Raw genomic sequence first — 19875 nt, forward strand, 5'->3', positions numbered from 1 at the left:
TTACTGATTAATGTAAAACAAAATCTGTATTACCTTGATGAAGTTGGTGGTAACCCTCAGCATTATTTTGTGATTTTGTTATTCATATCAATGTGATGAGTTTTTTGTGATATCTTAAAAAATTACACGAGTGTGGCAATGTACCTTACAATTGTATAGTTTATATTAGTATAAATGTCTCAAACATTGGTTCTACATTGTGTTCAGTAAATAGCTGCATGCTGTAATCAAGAGTTGCTTTTGAAAGTCAAATTAATTGAGCACAAATATTGGAGGAGCTAGCCCATACCAAAATTTGATATGTCAAATTTTTTTAAAGAAATTTATCTCATGGAATGGGAATATTGATGACTGATTAGGACCTACAATTATTTTGAACTATTTATCTTTTCTGTTTTCAAAAGTTTTATTTTTGACTGATTTGCTTTTAAAAAAATTAGATACCGTGTTGTGTACAATGCATCAGTTTACACTACACCAAAATAGTAATGCATTCACAACACAAATTTAGTATTGGTTAAAAAAGTGTTTGAGTATCCCAAAAGGCTCACCTGAAGTGAAAGTAATTTTTCCAGTAAGTGTTTTTCTTTTTTCCCTCATAATCAGGGGACCCTGACACTGGATTTAGTTATGTTTTCCTTGTGATTCATGTAAGCACTTATTAGTTGTTCCTTTCACTACATTATGATGACCAGTTTTGAAGGGAATATTGGTGCTTAGTTAGGTTTTTACTTAAAATTTGACAAACACTGAATCTATCAGCTTTCAGAATTTTTGATTTCATAGATGATAAAACTACAGTTAAGTCCAAGAGAGAACTTAAACTTTAACATTAAGAATTCTGTAAAAAGGATTTATGTTTTGAAACAAATTCTCTGCATTTCTCCTCTTGGTTTAATTCATTCATAGATTTGAGCTTTCTCAGGCCTTAAGAACTCAAAATATTTGGCCTTATCGAAACACTATTTCCTAATCTCACACTGGCACTGAATAATATCACATTAATGCATGCGTTTTTGTAACATGATAAAGGAGCTGATGAAAGCACAAATGTATTGCTGACAGCTTTTAGTCAAGTTGTTCTCGTAATTCCTGCATATTGTATGACGGTCACTGGTTAAGAAATATGTTTACTTTATTTTAGCGTCGTATTGATTACTGGCTGTTTAAGAACTTCCATGATACTGCTTTTGAAATTTAAATGTCTCAGTATGATTTTTCGAGAAATGCAGGCCCATTGATACTTGTTCTAATTTGTACTTTTGTACTTTGCTGCTTACCTTTTTTTACTATTATGCTTGTATTAATAAATTTTAAAATTAAGGATTTCTTCTGAAGATCTAGGAGATGGATTATCTGCAAAACTTAATAAATCAGTCCCATTGGTGATGTTTGTACTTGTAGAGGAAAGCAGACATGTTAAGAAACTATTCAGGATTAATGCTTTGCACATCAAAACACCTTTTATAAAGAAGGATTTGTGCAGTGTACAACAGAATGAAGGATTGAAAGAAAGTACTGATAGAAGTAATTTTCTTCCAGCATTAGAAAGTACATTTGGATAGCAAAATGGTAACTGGTGAGCACATGAGGTATGATGAAGGTTTGTGCTGTAAATAGGAATACTATTTTTGAGAGATCATGATTAAATCAGCTTGACAGCAAGAGGAAATAGGCAGGAAAGTTCCTGCTTCCTGGCAGCTGGTTAAAGGGTAGCATTTTCCTGATAAGAGTTTTTTTTGGTGGAACAGAGCTGTGTATGACATTAGATATCATAATTACCAATGTTTTAAGAATAAACTAATTTTTGCTGTGCTGATTTAGTTATTAAAAATCTATGAGCACAGGTCATAGCTTCACGATAGATATGGTTTTGCTTAGCTTAACTCTGGGACAATATTGGATCAAAACTGTCAGCTGGATGTCCATGGATGAAATTTCTGTAAATAGAGAAACCTCCACCTGAAACCAACCAATATGTAGTAAATTCCCCCAGTGTTTGGTTTTATTATGGTCCATTAATCTAGCTTGTACTACACCTGTGAATTCTGATGCTTGTGGAACAATTCAAAATGAAGAAATGGTAATCTGTTTGTTATGCGATTTGAGGGGGTTGGGGGAAAAAATCTTATTGCAGATTGGTCAAAATAAAATTGAAATTGAAGTTGATTCGGAAAACAGATTCAATCAAATTAGAACCGCATTTGTTTTGTAGACCGGTCCCACGAAAGGCTTATTCAGGATTATAAAGTTAAACTTTTCACTTCTAAAATATGCTTTGTAGATTTGAATGCTTTGACTTCTGTTTTAAGTATTCAAAACCAAAGAGTTACCAAAATATCATTGCTACATTTTCAACTGCAAAACAAAATACAGTAATAGAATCAAGTATGATAATAAATTGGTCACATATTGTATGGCAAGTATTATTTTGAGTGGTGTATGCTGCCACCTATTGATTATGTTGGGAATTATCTTCTCTTGAAACAATGACTTTCAATTTTTCCAGTTGACCATCTATTAAATATTTACTATATTGCAGTTTTTAAGGACAGTTTCATTTCAACATTTGAGTGTCCCTTTCAGCTCCATCTACGTGACCATGATTCTGTTAAATTGAATTAATTTGAGCAGGACCAGACTGAATGTCTTGAAGTTTTAGTCCTGCTGTGCCTAGACCTATCTGAGTTCAGCTCAAGAAAGTCTGCTAACTCAACTCAAACAAACTAACTGAAATCAAGTGGAGCATACATAGAACTTTTCAGTTGCTGAAATAGTCACTTTTTAGGGACGAGTTCAAGGTTTGTACATCTTTAAAGGTGAACAGTCATTTGACTTTGCAAATAGTTAACCAGATTTTCTAGCAGTAAACTGAACATGAAATTTTAACAGACAAAAGTTCTCTGGAGGCACTTCTAGGAGCCAGTCTGGACAAATTGTGCTTTACAGACTTGACTTATGCTGATACAGATAGAGGGAAATATATTTTAAATGTAAAAACAATGCCAATTCCAAAAAAAAAGATTTTGTATTTGTGAATTCTGCATAAATAACCATTTAAACTGCTCATATACTTAGGCACAATAATTCCCTTGAAACATGAATGTTGTGTGTTTAGCTCAAAACAGTGTACTTAAAGAAGCCGGTGATGATAGAGATCGTCCAAAGTTAGAGAAGGATGCCATAGAACAACCTCAGATAAAAGTTCCAATAGATCCACCTCAAGACCGGAATCCCAAAGGCGAGGAAGTGCAGCTGGATCGTCCTGACCAAGGTATTACAAGTTGTGATTGTACAGAAAATCACTTCTAATTAAAATTGAATATTTTGTTTATGGACTGACATCTTGATCGTACACACAGCAATATCTATTCATATTTGCTTCAGTACTGTACTGAACAACAAGATAGCCTTATTTGTCCTTGTTCTTTTATCAGTGTTCTGCAAACTATTCCTTGGAGATTTACTAAGTGACCCTAGAATCATGTCCTTTCCATTTTTCCCCTTTTGTGTAGAGCCGTACCAAGCTTAGCATAATGTTTATCCAGAGTTTGGAAGAGATGCACATTCTACGTAGCACTGATTTGTCAATTTTAAAAATGAGACCATTTTAAATGCATATTTGAGACAAAGCTCTTAAACCACTAAGAAAATGTCTTGTGTACATTAAATTTCCAGTCACTGTTTATTTCTGTCCATGAATGAGAAACGGATGTTTTTTTTTTAAAAGAAAATATCATTTCAATGTTTTTAATAAGAATAATAATTTGACAGTTGTGTAATTTAGGAAAGCAGATTGATGTCATTAGGTGAATCAAACCAATGTATGACTAACAAGCCCATGTGGAAACACCAGTTTGTACATGAGGCCAATGAAAACCTGCCCAAGAAGGGAAAGCAATTAAAAATCATAGCACAGTAAAATAGCACCATTCATGATGATTCACATACTGAAGTAGCCCATGCCTGAATACAGCAAAACCTTGATAATATCCACATTTGAGCTGTTAAGTTGCAAACAATATTTACACCATACATTAGTGACCATTTCCAACAGTACTGAATCTAACTATTACCCTTTGACATTCCTGGCATTACCATCACTGAATCCCCCACTATCAACATTCAACGAGTTACCATTGACCAGAAACTGAAATGGACTAGCCATCGAATTATGGTGGCTACAAGAGCACTCACCAACTAGGAATCTTGTAGTGGATAACTCGCCTCTTTGCTCTCCAAAAAATGTCAACATTCAAGAAGGCACAAGTTAGGAGTGTGATGGAATACTATCCACTTGCCTGAATGAATGCAACTCCAACAGCACTCAAAGTTTTTGACACTGTCCTAGACAATCAGTATGCTTGATTGGTACCACTTAAAGAAACATTCATTCCTTCCACCACTGAAACGGTAAAAGCAGTGTGTACCATCTGCAACAATCAATGCAGAGATTCTTTAAGAATTTAGATTGTACTTTCCCACCCCATGATCTCTACCATTTAGAATGACAAAGGCAGCAAACGCTTGGAACACCACCAGCTGCAAGTTCCGTTGGAAGCCCAACATGACCCTGGTTTGGAAATCCTTCAGTGTTGCTGGGTCAAAATCCTAAAACACTGTACATTGAATTTCGAGATCTCACTAGGTGATGGCCCTGTCCTGTGAATTGATTTTTCTTTTAAAGCCTGTACAGGAACAGGGCCACGATGGTAAATCGAAAAAGTTAATTCGTAAAGAAAAATTTAAAACACAATGTATGTTGCTTTCTTGCATTCATTGTTGACTCTTGCTTCTAAAAAGTATTCAAACACTGTCTCAAGCAGCTCTTCAAACCTCTCCTCCCAAGCTTCAAAGCATGACCCTCTCCAAGCCTCAAATGGTGTTCCCCTCATGTTTCTGTCACTACAGTGTTGCAAGGTTACCCAGCTGTGTTCTGGTGTCAGTTAGTGCCAGAGCTTCTTCATAATGTTTTCTTACAGCACTAGGATGCCAGGTAACTTTGGAGAGTTTTCTGCTTACTCAAGCATCTGGTGTCGGGTGGAGAATCATTGTTGTCAGTTGATAAAACATTATGGTTTGAGGTTTATGGATAATGAAGGTTTTTAACATATGTAAAAATAGTTATCACTGGTTATTTATTCATAAAATATTTGCAGTTATAATCAACAACTTTTGGAAAGTTCATGTGTTCTCTTGAGAGATATCCGTTATCTGACTCAATTTTGGCTCCCGTTCCATTGAGCCAGTAGATTTCAATCCCTGAACAACATCACAGGATTGGCTAGCTTGTTGGGTTGATCAACTCAGTAGTCAGGTATATTGAAAAGGTTTATCACTATTATTAAAATATTAGTCATCTTGCTTTTGAGTCATCATTGATCAAGTTAAATTGACATCTTGCAGCTGGATGTTGTCTGATCAAATGTACTATAAGCATTTTCAGAAATCATGACTATCCACCCATTCTAAATCATAACTTATATCAGCGCATGCTGTCATTTGGAATTAGAATGAACAACAAATTGGAAAATGGTGAAAAATGTTCTAAAGTGAAAGATAAAAGTCCCCTTTTTGTTTGAAAGTTTATAATTTAGTGAGAGTTGCCTAAAGAACTCCCAAAGTCCCAGCTGGTGTGATGGGTTACCAAAGATTGCTTATAGAATTTCCGTGTAACTTATTTTTTTGATTTTTAATTTGCAGGGATTGTTCATCCAGTAGGAGAGGCTCATCGGCATGAACCACCTATTCCACATGATGAAGTCATTGTTGATGAAGGAAAGGATGGTGATGAATCAAATGAGAAGAAGCTTCCAGCAATGAAAGCTAAACAGCCGAGTGACGGAAGACAAGAGGTGAAAATTGATTTTAATGAAAAGGTGAAAGAATTAGGAGAAGAAAAGATGGTTAATCCTGGATTAGAAGAACAGGGAAAGGAAGTTAAAAAGAATGTTAATGATGCTGGAAATGCTCCAGAGATCGATTCAAAGCAAAAAGAACAGCCAGTCCAGATGGAACTTGAAGTGAATGCTCAAGGTGCAGTTCTTCGAGCAGGTGTAGAATTGCATCAACAAAAGTTGAAGGAAGACCATGTCGTGGTTCCTGGAGTAGGCGATTCAGTGATTCATAATCCAGAAGGGAATAAGGAAAACATGAAGAACAAAGAGACAGAAAATGGTAAGCTACATCTGTTTGTATCTACTTGAAAATCCAGTGGGTGTTACAATGAATCCCGAAAACAGTACGTATTGCTGCCACATTGCACCACTGCTGGGACAGTGGAATAATATTGAGCTGTGTAGCAGGGGAATTGTTTACGTAAATTTCATTACCTTAGATTCTATCAAACATCTTTTGTGACTGCACCCAGAAAGGTGAGAAATAAGCATTCCATTCCACGTTCCCCACCCCCCACCTCCCACTCAGAGAAGCCAGGAACATGAACCATTTGAGCACCAAGCTTTACCAGTTGGTGGTATGGCTCATCTTGAGGAGTTTGTGGCCAGTGGTGACCTCCCCTACATGTTAGTGATAGCCAACTTGGCAATGATCACTGAATCTTCCTCCTCCTCCTTTTCCTACCCTCAGGCCAAGCATGAGAAATTGGCTTGTCTCTCAAAGAAGTTGCATCGACCTGCCTGTTGGCTTTCAATGTGCCTATATGAAATGTGTTAATCGAATGAACCCATTCATCAAATTATTTCTTGCAGGAACTTGGTATTTCCTTTCCACGGTGACTGTTGTTTTCTTCAGCCAAAAGTGTTTTAATACCAGTTGACCTGATAGCAGAAGTGACATTGTTGTTAATTTGCTAACGTAAATTTCTGCTGTACAGCTAACATCAGCAAAATTGTATCCTTTAAGACCTGATTAATCTTTGTGGTCGGGGCAGAAACTGAAGTTGTGGAGGTGGTATGCTGGAATACATACTTTGAATTAAACAGCCCAGATAATGTGGCGCTAATCTATTAAAAGGGTATAACTCCGCTACCGTGTGGTGCAAGAAGATTTTGTACCCTTTATATCTCTCGCATTCGTCATATTGTTGGATCTTTCATCTGTATGATGCCCATCATATTTCTGTCCATTGTCTTTCTTGAAATATTACTTATTTATCCTTTCTAATTGGGACCTTTGTTTTAGTAATTCAGCAAACAAATTCATACTTCATAATTTCTATTCCATTGAGGAAAAAAAACTACATCTCATTTCAATATACTAAAAAAATTATTTTTTTAAAGATAAAGCCATCATAGTCCTACTTGACCAGCAGGCTGGTCTTAAAGAGAGGGAGAGATGACTTGTGGTCAGTTAAATGTGAAGGTCACCATGTCTGATGTGAGGGTGGAGGTTGACGGTCCTTCATGGTAACCTCAGTCAGTGCAGGAAGTGACACCTGTGCTAGTGGCATCACTCTGTAAACTGAGCTAACCAATCTCCATTGGGTAAAAGTTACACTTAAGTACAACTCATACGTTTCTACCTCTGGGGGTCAACTCTTAACCCACCATAGGCAAGTCACAAGTATTAATTGAAGAATAGCTATCTACTGACACAAATTTAGATCTGCAGACTTACTGGCTAAAATATTAAGTTCCTGAATGTTACATAGCAGTTTTATATAACTGTATTGATTTGTGAAGGACACTGAAGCCCTCTGGTGTTAGAAAGTTGTTTCTGCAATTGACTGAGGAAAGATAAAATTCTTATCCTAGAGTTGGACAAATTCAGATTTCTGTTGACATTTGTGGATTAATTAGTCACACATGGAGAAGTCAGTGTGATTACTTTTCACTCTGCCCCATTAAGGAAAAGAGAAGGATTTGCCAGCTCTGGAAAATGTTAGTGCAGCAAAAGTGTTGGAATCGCATGTTCGTGATGAGAGAGACAGTGAAAATGCAATTTTAGAAGAAAAGCAAGATGGAAAACCACCTGAAGGAGGCGAGGGTGAGTTGTGACAAAGTAGATGGAGTTGTGCCTTTTTTTTGAAAGGTAGTGAAGCACTTTTTTGTTAGGGCAAGCACAGTAGATTTTATACCCTGTTATCCTTTTATATAGTCCTTTCCTCGTTTTGTCTAATCCTGCCTTTCCCACTCCATAGTTACGAGTTTTTAAAAAGTATTAATAAACAGGAACATTGCTGTTTTGTTAAACCGTGCCCTTGTGATGACATAAATTGCTTTAGTTCGTGGATGCAGAACAAAATGAAATGATTCTTGAAAATTTCTAGCCTGTAGTTATTTTACTTGCATGATAAACAGAATACAACATGTTCATTAATGCTGCTTGTATTCCCCTTTATGAATCATAATTCAGCAAAGCTGAACAAGATCAAAAACTGGAAACTCTGCAGTTCCAAAATTCTAATCTGCAGAATATGCAGATTTTTAATGAAATTCTTTGCGTGCTTTGGGTTATTTATATATATGCTTTAGCTTCCCAAATGCCTGCATGACATGCAGTTTTACTATTCTAAAAGATGGACAGGCAACTTGCAGGTAGTTGGTGTCCCTACTGTGGAACAATATGTATTTTCTTTACTGTGAAAACATAGGGTTTCCTACCATATCTTGCCACAGATTAATAGATCACCTTACTGGAAATAACTGAGTGGCAAATATGTAATCTACTAGAAATTTCGCCGAGTTTCTCTTCATCACATTAATAGATCTTGAATTGAAGAATTTCTGTTAATCTACTTGCAATTTCATCCCCATCCCATTTTATTAAAATTAGATGATGGGCAAACAGATTTTAGGTGCAGCTATGCTCTAACAAAGCTTCTGTTCCAAAAATGAACAAATGTGTACATTATAAAGCAACAATTCAGCTGTCATGTTGTTTAGCAAAAAAAAATTCTGATTTCATGTTTGTCTTTTTTTCTAATACAGATGGCGAAAAACATATGGATCATATAGTTTTACTGAAAGTGATTAAAGAACAACAGCAACAACAAAAACGGCTTTTGGACCAACAGGAGAAACTGTTAGCTGTCATTCAGGAACAACACAAGGAAATCCACCAACAAAGAATCGATGAGGACAAAGGACAGCAGGGTAAGAATCATTACGGAGAACAGAATAAAGTTGAGCAATGTTTTGTCATTCTGAGAACCGGTAATTGAATACTTGAGGAATCTTTTCATTACTTAATCTGGATTGCTTTTAACTAATTTATTTAACATAAAGGGACAAGATTGAGACAAACCGCTCATGCACTGATGTAGCACCAATTGTCATCAAAGTTGCTTATGCTGGAAGAAGGAAATGGAAATGATAGATTCCACAGCATTGGCTTTCAAAGTAAAACTTACATTGTACTTTGAATTTTTAACCTGTTTTGATACGTAGTTGGTTCTATGATGTTTTACACTACAATATATTTGCCTTTAAATGATCAGTCAGTGATTTTTTTTTGACAGAGCTGACATGAGATGTTAGCACTTGCAATATTTTATTAATCTGTAAGCAGAAGTAATGTTTACACTTGTATGTTACTCATGAATTCAACGGCCGCTTTCTGTAATGAGAACATAATTGATGTTTGATAAATTGCAGTAAGTACTTTGAACCAAGAACTTTAGTACAATCAGTCATATTTGAATGGCATCTTAAAATAAATGGAGGTTATGCGCAAAGAATATTTCTACATTATCAGCTGGTCCTGTTGCATGCATGATATACCATCTGTTTGTTATCACAATTCTTGCACTTCTTCCCATCATTTGTCATAGCTGTCAAATCAATTTAGCCATGGAGGGAAGTATTTAAATTTCTCTAACATGACTGCTCATAAGCATCATAGTGCTGTACTATCTCAAGTTCTATCAAAGCAAGGCACATTTGAAACAGCGTCTTGTACCTTCTATTATTATCTTTCTCGATTACCTCAATCTTGAAGAACTCTCCATCTTACTGATTGTGTGAGCACAAGTTTGTAATTTCTTCCCTTGAAGTAATATCTGCTGTTGTGATCGTCAAAAACATTTTCACTTAATAACAAAATTTTAATGAATAGTTGGGCAAAGGTAATGTCTAGAATGGAGCACCTATATAAAGGAATAGTTTCAGATTTTCACTCAGGCAGAATGTTTCTGCTAAACCAATGCAGTTTGCTTAAGTTATGCTTAAGTTTGGACTTAGTTCTAAGGGAGGTCAGTAGTATGCAACAAATCTTCTGAAGATCTAAGTGGTGAGTAGGTAACAAGAACGCAAGAGATAATGTGTACATTTGAAAATGTTTGAAAGGAATTTCTAAAAGTGCCACAAAATCTTGCATGAATCTTCTGTATCATTCAACTCAGTCTTGCAATAGATTAACCAACTGCCTCTGTTCTACCAGCCTGCCCCTGATATTTTCAGGTTAAGCCAAACTTGAAATTTTCAACTACCGCATCCCCCCTCTCAATATTTTCATGTTGCGCTGGAGTTGGAATGCACAAGCTAGTCTCGTGTTCAGTATGGCTTATTGAGTGCAGTCCTGATATTACAGCACATCATTGGGGCAAATGTTGGAGTCAATATTTATTCATTATATGAATGAAATCCTAAATTATCTGTCTGTTGGAACCATGAAACAAATGATGGATGTGTTGATGTTTTATCCAATGTAAATAGAATTACTGCTTTACTCCCCAAGCGCATGATGTATCTAATAATACGTAGTCAAAAAGCCAAGTTTTTACAGCAAGGAGAGGCCCTTAGCCCATCCTGTCTACAGCAGTCATCTAACATCCTTACAACAGCTGCATACTTTTAAAGTAATAGATTAACTACGTTTAGATGTAAAGTGAATGAGTAGTATTCATGATGTCTGTAATATGTCATTAATAAATGTTAGGTATGTGTAAGGTACAGCTTTCAAAAAATCACTAAGTGATAGATTTTTACAAAATGTTAAGCAGGCTGAATGCTCGACTGTGTGAGAGCCACCACCGTGAAAGACTCTGTGCTATTTACGTTGACAAACATTTGTATATAGTTTTTAATTCTTACATCGGATGTAGGTATCACTGACCAAGCCAACATTTGTTGTCCATACCTAATTGCCCTTTGAGTGACTTGCTAGGCTATTTTAGAGGGCAATCAAGAGTCGATTATATTTCGGTCAAACTGAATGAGGATGGCAGCTTTCCTTCCCTAAAGGACATTACTGAACGTGACAACGTTTTATGACAATCAGCATTTGTTTCATGGTCACCATCAGACTTGCCTTTAATTTCAGATTTATTAATTGAATTTACATTTGATCATTTGCCATGGTAGGATTTGAATCCATATCCCATGACAATATCACTATACTACTGCCTCCTACTTACACTGTATCTGGCCAAAAGAATAACATTGATCTGTAACATATTTATGCTACCTGGAGTTTCCATATATTTTAAAAAGGCTTTAGAAGGCAATGAGACGGTATTTAAGTTGTTGACCTGTGCAAAGAGATTTTTGGAGATTTTGTTTTCTTTATGAAAACCAATTTGAGCATCACGGGGTCATGATACGAAGTTTTAGAGTTGTGACAATGTGAGTAGACCAAATTTCACTTTGGGAAGTTGTTCAAAGGACACAGGAAAATATTTAGAGTTTAAGAAACTGAGCTAAATTAAGTCAGTTAATGTAGTAAATTTGTGGAATAACATGCTATCAAGTGCCATGACTATTGAATCTGTCGAGTGAATTCCTGGTTAAAACAGAACTGGGTTTTAAATGGGCGTTTCTAAGAGTAAACGTGGAATTGTATTTAGCAGAATTGGCCCTTTTCTTATGCATTGGCCTTTGTGTATTCCTGTAAGCACTTGGATTAACCTTTCTGTTTTTTAAACTTCTATAGACAATGAAAACCCTGTGAAAGAACAAGCGGTTGAAGAAATTGAAGATCAGGGAAAAAATATTGACACACTCGGTGGGCAGAAGGCAGAGAAAGCTAACGTGATCAATGCTGATTCCCAGATTGATTCTGCCAAATTTCGTCAGGATCTACCAGCAGTTGATCACCATAAGGATGGTGTTAAGCCTAAAGATACTTTGCAAGAAGCTCGGGGTAATGTCCCAGATAACCAGGATCAAGTTCTTGCTTCTAAACAGAAGGCTGGAATTAGAGCTAATGTTGAATATCACAAAGGTGCTCAAGTTGTCCATCAGTCTAGAGACAACCTTGAAGAAGACCACCAAAAAAATGAGGCTGTAAACCTTCTCCCGAAAGGAAGAGATGGTGAAAGGCTGGTGCCTCACCTTGATCCTGAAGTCGCAAAGGCAGTTGCACCTGTGGACGGAGCTAAACCTATCCAAGAACACGGCGCGAGAAATCCAAATATTCCTCTGAATGATATGGTTAAAATTGAAAAGGAAGGACCTGAACCTGGAGAAAGACATCCAAATGTTCCAGACAATGAGGTCAAAGTCCCAAAAATTTCAGAAAATCTTGGTATTAAAGCAAAATCAAAAGAAGATGTTCATCAGATTGAATTGGAAGTTGAGACCAAGCCTTTAAAAGGGGAAGAAGCAGAAAAACATAGGAATGAGAATATGAATGGCAGAGATAGGGATACATTCCAGGAAAAACCTAATCAGCCAGGACACATTGAAAACAGGAAGGAAAAGATCCAGTGGCCTGTGAATGCGGATAAAGCTCACAAAGATGGGGAAAATCTTATCAATAGAGCACAAAGTCTTGATGAAAAGAAAATTGAGGAAGAACAGAAGGCTTTAAAGGGAAATATTAAGCTTCAACATGCAGACCCAAAAGCACCATCAAACCATAATGAAAAGAATCCAAGCCAGAAGGATGGTGAGCCATATAAAGATTTAAAACTTGACGGAGGTGGTGACCTCCGTAGAAAAAAGAGAGATCTAAGGTCAAGCATGGATGAAAGCTATCAAAGTGACAGTGGTAAGTTGATCATCAGCCTTGATCCAGTGCCAAACTTTAAAACCGATAATCTCCGAAGTGCACTGGAGAGTCAGCTAAAACAGGTAGCAGGAGCATCATTTCAGATAATTCAAAGTCGAAAGATAAAGCAACTGACAGATACGGAAAAAGATACATGATTCAACATTTCCAACCCGTTGCACTTCCAGAGAGAATCTGTTTTGAAATGCAAATGACCTATCCTGGTTGGTATTAAGCTACTTTGGTGTCCTATGTGCAGCTTACACAGTGTCACATCTGCATTGCATTGTGTGAGCAAAGTCTGCTGAAAACAAATCAATTAAATTGGACTTCAGTGAGAATTCTGAAATAACAGATCAAACGAATTCAGAGAAAACCAAATAGATATTAGAACCTAGTTGCCTGCTGAAATAATGAACATTCTACGAGGAGATAACCAATGACTGTACCTGTGTAGTTCAGTATACTATTTGCACAGAAATGTTGATTACTACAGGGCATTACTCAACCAGAAAATTTGAAAGGAAAGCTCTGAATTACTGGAAACTGTAATTTCTGTTGTTCTGTGCTCATCCACCCAGAAGCCACCAAGAATGAATAAAAATGGCTTTACTGTTGGGATTCTAACAGTTAAATGTACTGTTGACTGAAGATAAATCTGTTTTCAAACATTGGAAATGCCATTCCTTGTGTCTTTTTCCTCTCAGGGCAACATGCTGTTTAATGTAAACAGTAGGATTTTGTTGTATGGATTTCTAAATGGTTATTCATGAGGCTGGTTGATTGCAAATCTTAGTGTAAAGATCTTTGCAATTAATATCTAATTTGTTTACAAGTGTGCACGAGAAAGCAAACCCTCAGATTTACACATTATATAAGCTGATGTTTTCAGAATTTGATTTCGAACTTTTCAACATTCCATGTTTAAAATAAACAAATTCAGCACCTTTCATATTATGTGCTTTAAAATGTGGTCTATTTTCTTAACTTGTTCCATTAATTCTATGTAAGCACATTGAATTTGCAACTATAATTTTGACACTGTGACCCCGACTAAATAATTCAGCAATGTAATTGTTTTGCACATTGTGTATCTTATGAAGGGTTAATAGTGCAATATTTAATTCTGACCTTTTACCTAGTGGTTCTATACAGCATATTCTCATACTTCATACATCAACTGCAAATTGAAATTAACTGAGATTAATATACTTTTAAATAAATAAGTATAGTAAAAGGCTCTGTATGCAATAGTTTCTGAATCCTCGTGTTCATTTGCAAAATACACTTTTGTATTGTTTTTAAACAAAGAAATTAACCTTTTTTAAATTTCCTGGCAAACATTTCATTGAACGTTTGAAAACTTGGAATGTCAAATCGGACTGAATGTAAGATTCAGTTGCCATTACCTCAGCTGTTTTAGGTGAGGCAGAGAAGGTAAATTTGTATAAAATTATATAGTGGAATATATCTTAAAACATCGACTAAAGTCTGCTGGCATACATCACTGGAATTTTGCACACATTGTGAAAATCTGCACCCCAAAGGCTGCAGCATTTCAAGAAGGCTACACACCATCACTTCTCCAAGAAATTAAGGATGGATGCTAATTGCTGGCCTAGCCTGTGAATAAATTAGACTGTAAAAAAGATAAATCTAACAATGATGATGCCTCCAGAATAACCCAATTTTAGTGGTTTCTCAGATGTAATTTAGTAATATATTTAGAAACAAACATGAACTGTGCACACGTATGTAGTGTTAAAGCATATAGTATCTCACATTCTCTGTAGGCTTGGAACAGGCAGCAGGTCTTTGATTTCAGAATTGTCTTTGTTAGAAAATCAATTTTATTTATGAAAATTAATCAGGACAGAGGATCAGGTTATTGTATCTACCTGAATTATTTTGGCCTAAAACATTGTCGCTATTTTTGCTAATCTTTTTAGACCACTGACAATTCCCAATAATTCTTAACTTTCTAGCACATCACCAAATCAAAGCATGACCATTAACTGAATTTTTCGTAAAGTATTTGCGTTGTATTCAGATTCAAAATTGTAGTAGTTGGTATCTGGTCACTAACAGCCCTGCAGGGGTTCAAAGATCAAAGTTATCCATTGCCGATCACTTTTGCCATCTCTTTTCATTTTAAATGTATTTTGTTGATGCATGTATTTTCTGTATTTATCTTCAAGCAAAATTAAAGAACTGTAGAGCATATGTTGTTAGTGTCAGACAATTAGAGAACCTGTTTACTTTTACATGATATTATATTCTGCACCCAGACCCTGGTGAATGCTGCTTAAGTTATTTGATGGGAGATGAGCAGACACTGTGTTCATTGCCTTAGCCTTCAGAGTTCTTTGTTTCCTGTAGATAAGTGCCTGAGTTCCACTTGATGCCTTTTTTCAAGGTCCAGCCAAGTCTTGTGAACCCACCACATGGGTGGTGTAAGCTATACTTCCTACTGCATGTTTTCAGTAAACACTGAAATCTGATTTACAACGTTTCCTGGTATGAGTGACTGAAATGGCTGAACTTATTTCAATTTTTCCGTCCTTTTTCCTGTTTAATGTTTTGCTTCCTTCAAAACATAGGGTTAAACAATAATGAAGACATTGGTAAAGTCAAAAAGTTAGAGGTCAAAACTTTGTCAATCTTCTAGTTCGTTGCCTCACCTGAATTTTGTAGATGTTTGGATTTTTTTCCCCAATCCTCTTAAAAGACTGTAACATTTTCATCCACCTAAAGATTAGATATGTTTTAAAAATAGAACTGCTTATGATTTATTCACTATATACCAAGAGCTTTCCTTAATACTTGTAGTGAAGTCTTGTGTGAAATAATATCTTCTTTTAGTAAAAAGTTATTTTTTGGCCATGTTGACTCATCCCAAGTCAGGATTTTCCTTTTACCAGTCATCCTTCGTATTTGAAATAAGGGATGAATGAAGTTAAGTCAAAGAATCTATGAGTGAGACTAAATGATGGCGAAGCGGGACTAAGCATTTGGCACTTTAAGCCAGAGAAACATTTCTGATGAAATCCAACCTTAAGCAACATTCCAAATGAATATTAGTTACAGGTGTAAAACCAAATGGAACGTATCTTGCAGATACATCATGTATTCTGTCTAATTGTAAGTGGTTCATTTAAAAATAAAGTGCTATTAATAAAAACATTTTGTATGATTTTTCTCTTTTGTATTTTGTGGAAATGTTGCTACTGGATAAAGGCAGACTCGGCTGTCTCATCACAAAAGTAAGACTGATTTGCTGGCAATTTACATTAAATTAATCTGTAGTGTCAGAATAACACAAATAACCAACCTTGAGAGAATTCCTATCTTATGTGTTCAATCATTACTGACTTGTCGTTACTTGAGTTAATTATTTCACTGCTGTCCTATGCATTTTCCATGTATATTTCTAGCTCTTCCATAATTAAATATTACTAAAAATTTTAATGAATTGATTGTTTGATACAGGAACCATCACTGTGTCCACATCAAGAACAAATTAAAAACTAACCTGATTCTACATCTTAAAATTTTCAGTTCCGAAAGGGGAAAAGAGAGCTTTCGAAACGTTATTTCATTTGTTCACCTCTTTTCTTGGTAGATTGTCCTTAAAAGCCATCACAGTTAATGTTCATAAATTCTTGATAATTGTGCCTTAGCAGTTTTGAGCCAATTTTGTTTCCTATATTTACTACTACCTCAGTTCTAATTTACTGCTGCCTTAATTTGAATCGACAGTGTAAACAGAGTGGTGCCAGGAAGACGGTGTGTTCTGCAGGACGTGATGCAGTGCAACTCCTTTAATATCTGTTGTTATGATCCCAGCTGATATTATGACCGGACAAGTCAAATCCCAGAATGAAATCTGGCTTGATAGATAATATTTTGTTTTCTTTTCACTGAAACAAGCACACCAAGGCTGTAGATTCCATTTTAATAGTGAAACAAGTTTATTTCATAAAAGAAACCAAAAAATAAAGCAAACTAAGCAAGCTAAATGTAATAGTCTGAAAGACTTCAAAACACAGCAGAGCAAAATGCAACTGCTCCCAAACATTGTCAGTTTGCACTTAATCCTTATCTTTAGGTTTAACTTAACTGTTTATCAGTTCCCGATCTGTGTGCTGTGAAGTATTTTCTCTGAATACACTCGACTGAGTACTTAGAGTTTCTTTTAAGCTGTACATTCTAACCAAACCCTCCTGGTCTGGAAGCTTTCAAAAAGTAAAACCCTTACATGGAGTTAATATTCCATTAACTGCTCTGAATAATCTCCCATACTAGGAGAAACAATACTTCTTTCTGACTTCAGGCAGATCTCCTTCAAACTACACCTGACAGCTTTTGAAGTAAATATTGTTGAAAATTTGCTCATCCCAAATGCTTCTTTAGCAAACGGCTTAATGTTTTTGCTCATCTGTCATAAACCCCCACAGTATCACTGCTAAAACTGTTGTAGTTGTGAATGGTACTCTGACATTCTTGTATTTATTTAAATCTTTTGTGCTTTTAACAAATTTGTTAAATGAGCCACAAAGGTACTGAAGTTGGGAACAAACTAACTAAAATCCACAAATGCAACATATTGCAAAAATTTGATTTATCTGAAGCCTGATAGAGTTACGGTTATATTTACTTCTCTAGAAGTGACGTGGGTGTTCTTGTTCTGCAGTCTGGCCTAAATAAGTCACTGTTGCTTTGGGAAATTCACCCTTAGCCACATGTATGACCAAATTGGCTCTCCTCAGCTGATCAAACAGTCCAGCCAATTGATGGGATTGTTCTTCCCAGGTTTGGCTGAAAACAACCAAGTCATTGATGCAAACTCCACTTAAATAGTTCCCAAAATGTCTTTGTCGGCTAATGGTTGAAATACTTGGGCTACTTTGCTAAAGTTTACCTACTGATACAAAAGCTGAATTCTTGGCTGTATCATTCAATGGAACTTGTTCATATCCTTATTTTGCTGAAAAATTGTGTCCAATTCTTTCAATTCAGTAGAATAGAACACCAGTGCACTTTGCTTGCTACCTTGATTGGAGATAATGTCCAATTGTCGGAACCCAGATAATTTTGGTATCATTATGATTGGCAAGTTCCACCCACTGGACTCAGTTCAATAATGTCATTGTCTGTCATGAACTTAGTCTCTTCTTCATTTGAGCTGATTTTTCAGGATTAAGCCTGTAAGCATGTCTTGTGGACGACAAGTCTTGAATTAATATCATGAGCTGGACATTTTAGTCTGGTCTAATCAAAAAAATTAAATTATAATTCTGTCATAGCTTTAAGTTTTTTCAAAAGATTTATGAAAATAAAATCATGTCAAACATTAAGAATTTGTAATCCGAATTGTTTGCTGCAGGATTGACTTTAGAATTTTCCATTTCTGATTTGTTCTCCAAGTGTTCTGGTATTTTTGTTTCACTTTTTTTATTATTTTAAATCTGCACTTTTTTTTAGGACTTAACATAGTCATATCTCTTCAACATATTAACATGACACTTATTTTGGGTCCTGTCTGCAGCACTAGCTGCGCAATTTACATTGAGTTTCTTTTGGATTTGACAAGTTCCAGTGAACCTTGCTTTTAATTGTACCCCAGAGACATGACAATACTAACACCTTGTGTCCAGTAACAAAATGCTGAACTTCATCCTTTTAATCTTCTCTAGTTTGCAAATTTTTACACTTTGTTTAATTCCAGTCTCAAACTTGTAATATGCGCTGGAAGTGTAGTCTCCCAGCTTTGGTTTCTCAGTTGTTCTTCAATGTGTCTAACTGTTCCCCTGACTTCATGTTGAGGTATCAGTTCAAAAGGACTAAACCTGATGGACTCATTAGGGGCATCCCTAATGAGAAACTTTAACCAGGGAGTTCCTCTATCGAATTATTATGGCATTCTTGACAATATACTCTAATCATGATCTACAAAGCTTCATATCATCTTTCCAATGCACTTTGAGATGGACAGAGAAAAAGGAATGAAAACTCTTTTATTCCTAAACATTACTTCCCTGAATATTTATAGCATAAAATTTGACCTTGATATCATCGCATTTCTTTGGGTAACCCATTTTTGTTTTAAAAGAACTAACTTTTCCATTATCATTTTGACAATTTTTCCTAAAAGTATAACTTCAGGAAGTCTTGTTGGAACATCCATGATCATTAAGAGATACAGATTTCCTTTCATTTTGGTAACGGTCTAATATGATCTATTGAGACTCTGCTGAATGGCTTATCAGAATTCAAGGTGTAGGCTTAATTAATGAATGGGGTTTCCCCATTATCTGATGTGTGGCAAAACTGGTAAAATTTGACTAATCTTTTAACAATTTTGCAAAAGCGTAGACTGTATTTCCCAATACAGCATCGTGTTTTGTGCTCCTAGAAAATTCAGCAACATTCAGAGCAATTTTCAAAATATGAACTTCACCACACCACAGCCATTTTATGCCCAGACACATGCCAGTTTCTTTCAGAGACACAACCCTCTAAATTTCAATGAACTCAGAGCCTGGTAATGATTTTGTTATGATCCCAACTGATGTTAGTGTTGGAATGTCAGATCCCAGATAGATCGTAGCTCTTAATGTGATGAATTTTCACTCAAAATAGTATATAATGCTGCAGATTTACTTGTAATAATTCCTGCTTTATGATTAAAAGTATGAAATAAAAGAAAACCAATCAAACACTCTGACTGTAACAATTTGAAAGACTTTTGAAACACACGGCAAAAGCCATAAGGTGTAGGAGAAGAACTAGTCCATTTCAACCCATCAAGTCTGCCCTGCCATTCAATGAGAGTATGGCTGATCTGATTATCCTCAGCTACATTTTCATGCCTTTTTCACGTAGCGCTTAATTCTGTTACAAGTTGAAAAATCAGTCAGCTATGATGTACCTAATGATACAGCCTCAACAGTTCTCGGTAGTAAAGAATTCCACAAATTCCCA

The 19875-nt window shown here is 35.8% G+C and overlaps 1 protein-coding gene across 2 annotated transcripts in view; it reads left to right on the top strand.

Moving 5' to 3' along the window:
• slc38a10 (solute carrier family 38 member 10) overlaps positions 1-16074 on the top strand; it is a 124741-nt gene extending 108667 nt beyond the window's left edge. Inside the window, exons 12-16 of one of the 2 annotated variants that reach the window (XM_048554843.2) lie at positions 3119-3274; positions 5704-6177; positions 7810-7947; positions 8892-9056; positions 11833-16074. In XM_048554843.2, coding sequence (XP_048410800.1) covers positions 3119-3274; positions 5704-6177; positions 7810-7947; positions 8892-9056; positions 11833-13049 — 2150 coding nt within the window. In that variant the 3' untranslated portion in view covers positions 13050-16074. The remainder of the gene's footprint in view (positions 1-3118; positions 3275-5703; positions 6178-7809; positions 7948-8891; positions 9057-11832) is intronic. The other variant, XM_048554844.2, reaches the window with a different exon arrangement.
• The last annotated feature ends 3801 nt before the right edge of the window (positions 16075-19875 follow it).

Source organism: Stegostoma tigrinum, chromosome 22 (genome assembly GCF_030684315.1).
Source record: "Stegostoma tigrinum isolate sSteTig4 chromosome 22, sSteTig4.hap1, whole genome shotgun sequence".
Lineage (NCBI taxonomy): Eukaryota > Metazoa > Chordata > Chondrichthyes > Orectolobiformes > Stegostomatidae > Stegostoma > Stegostoma tigrinum.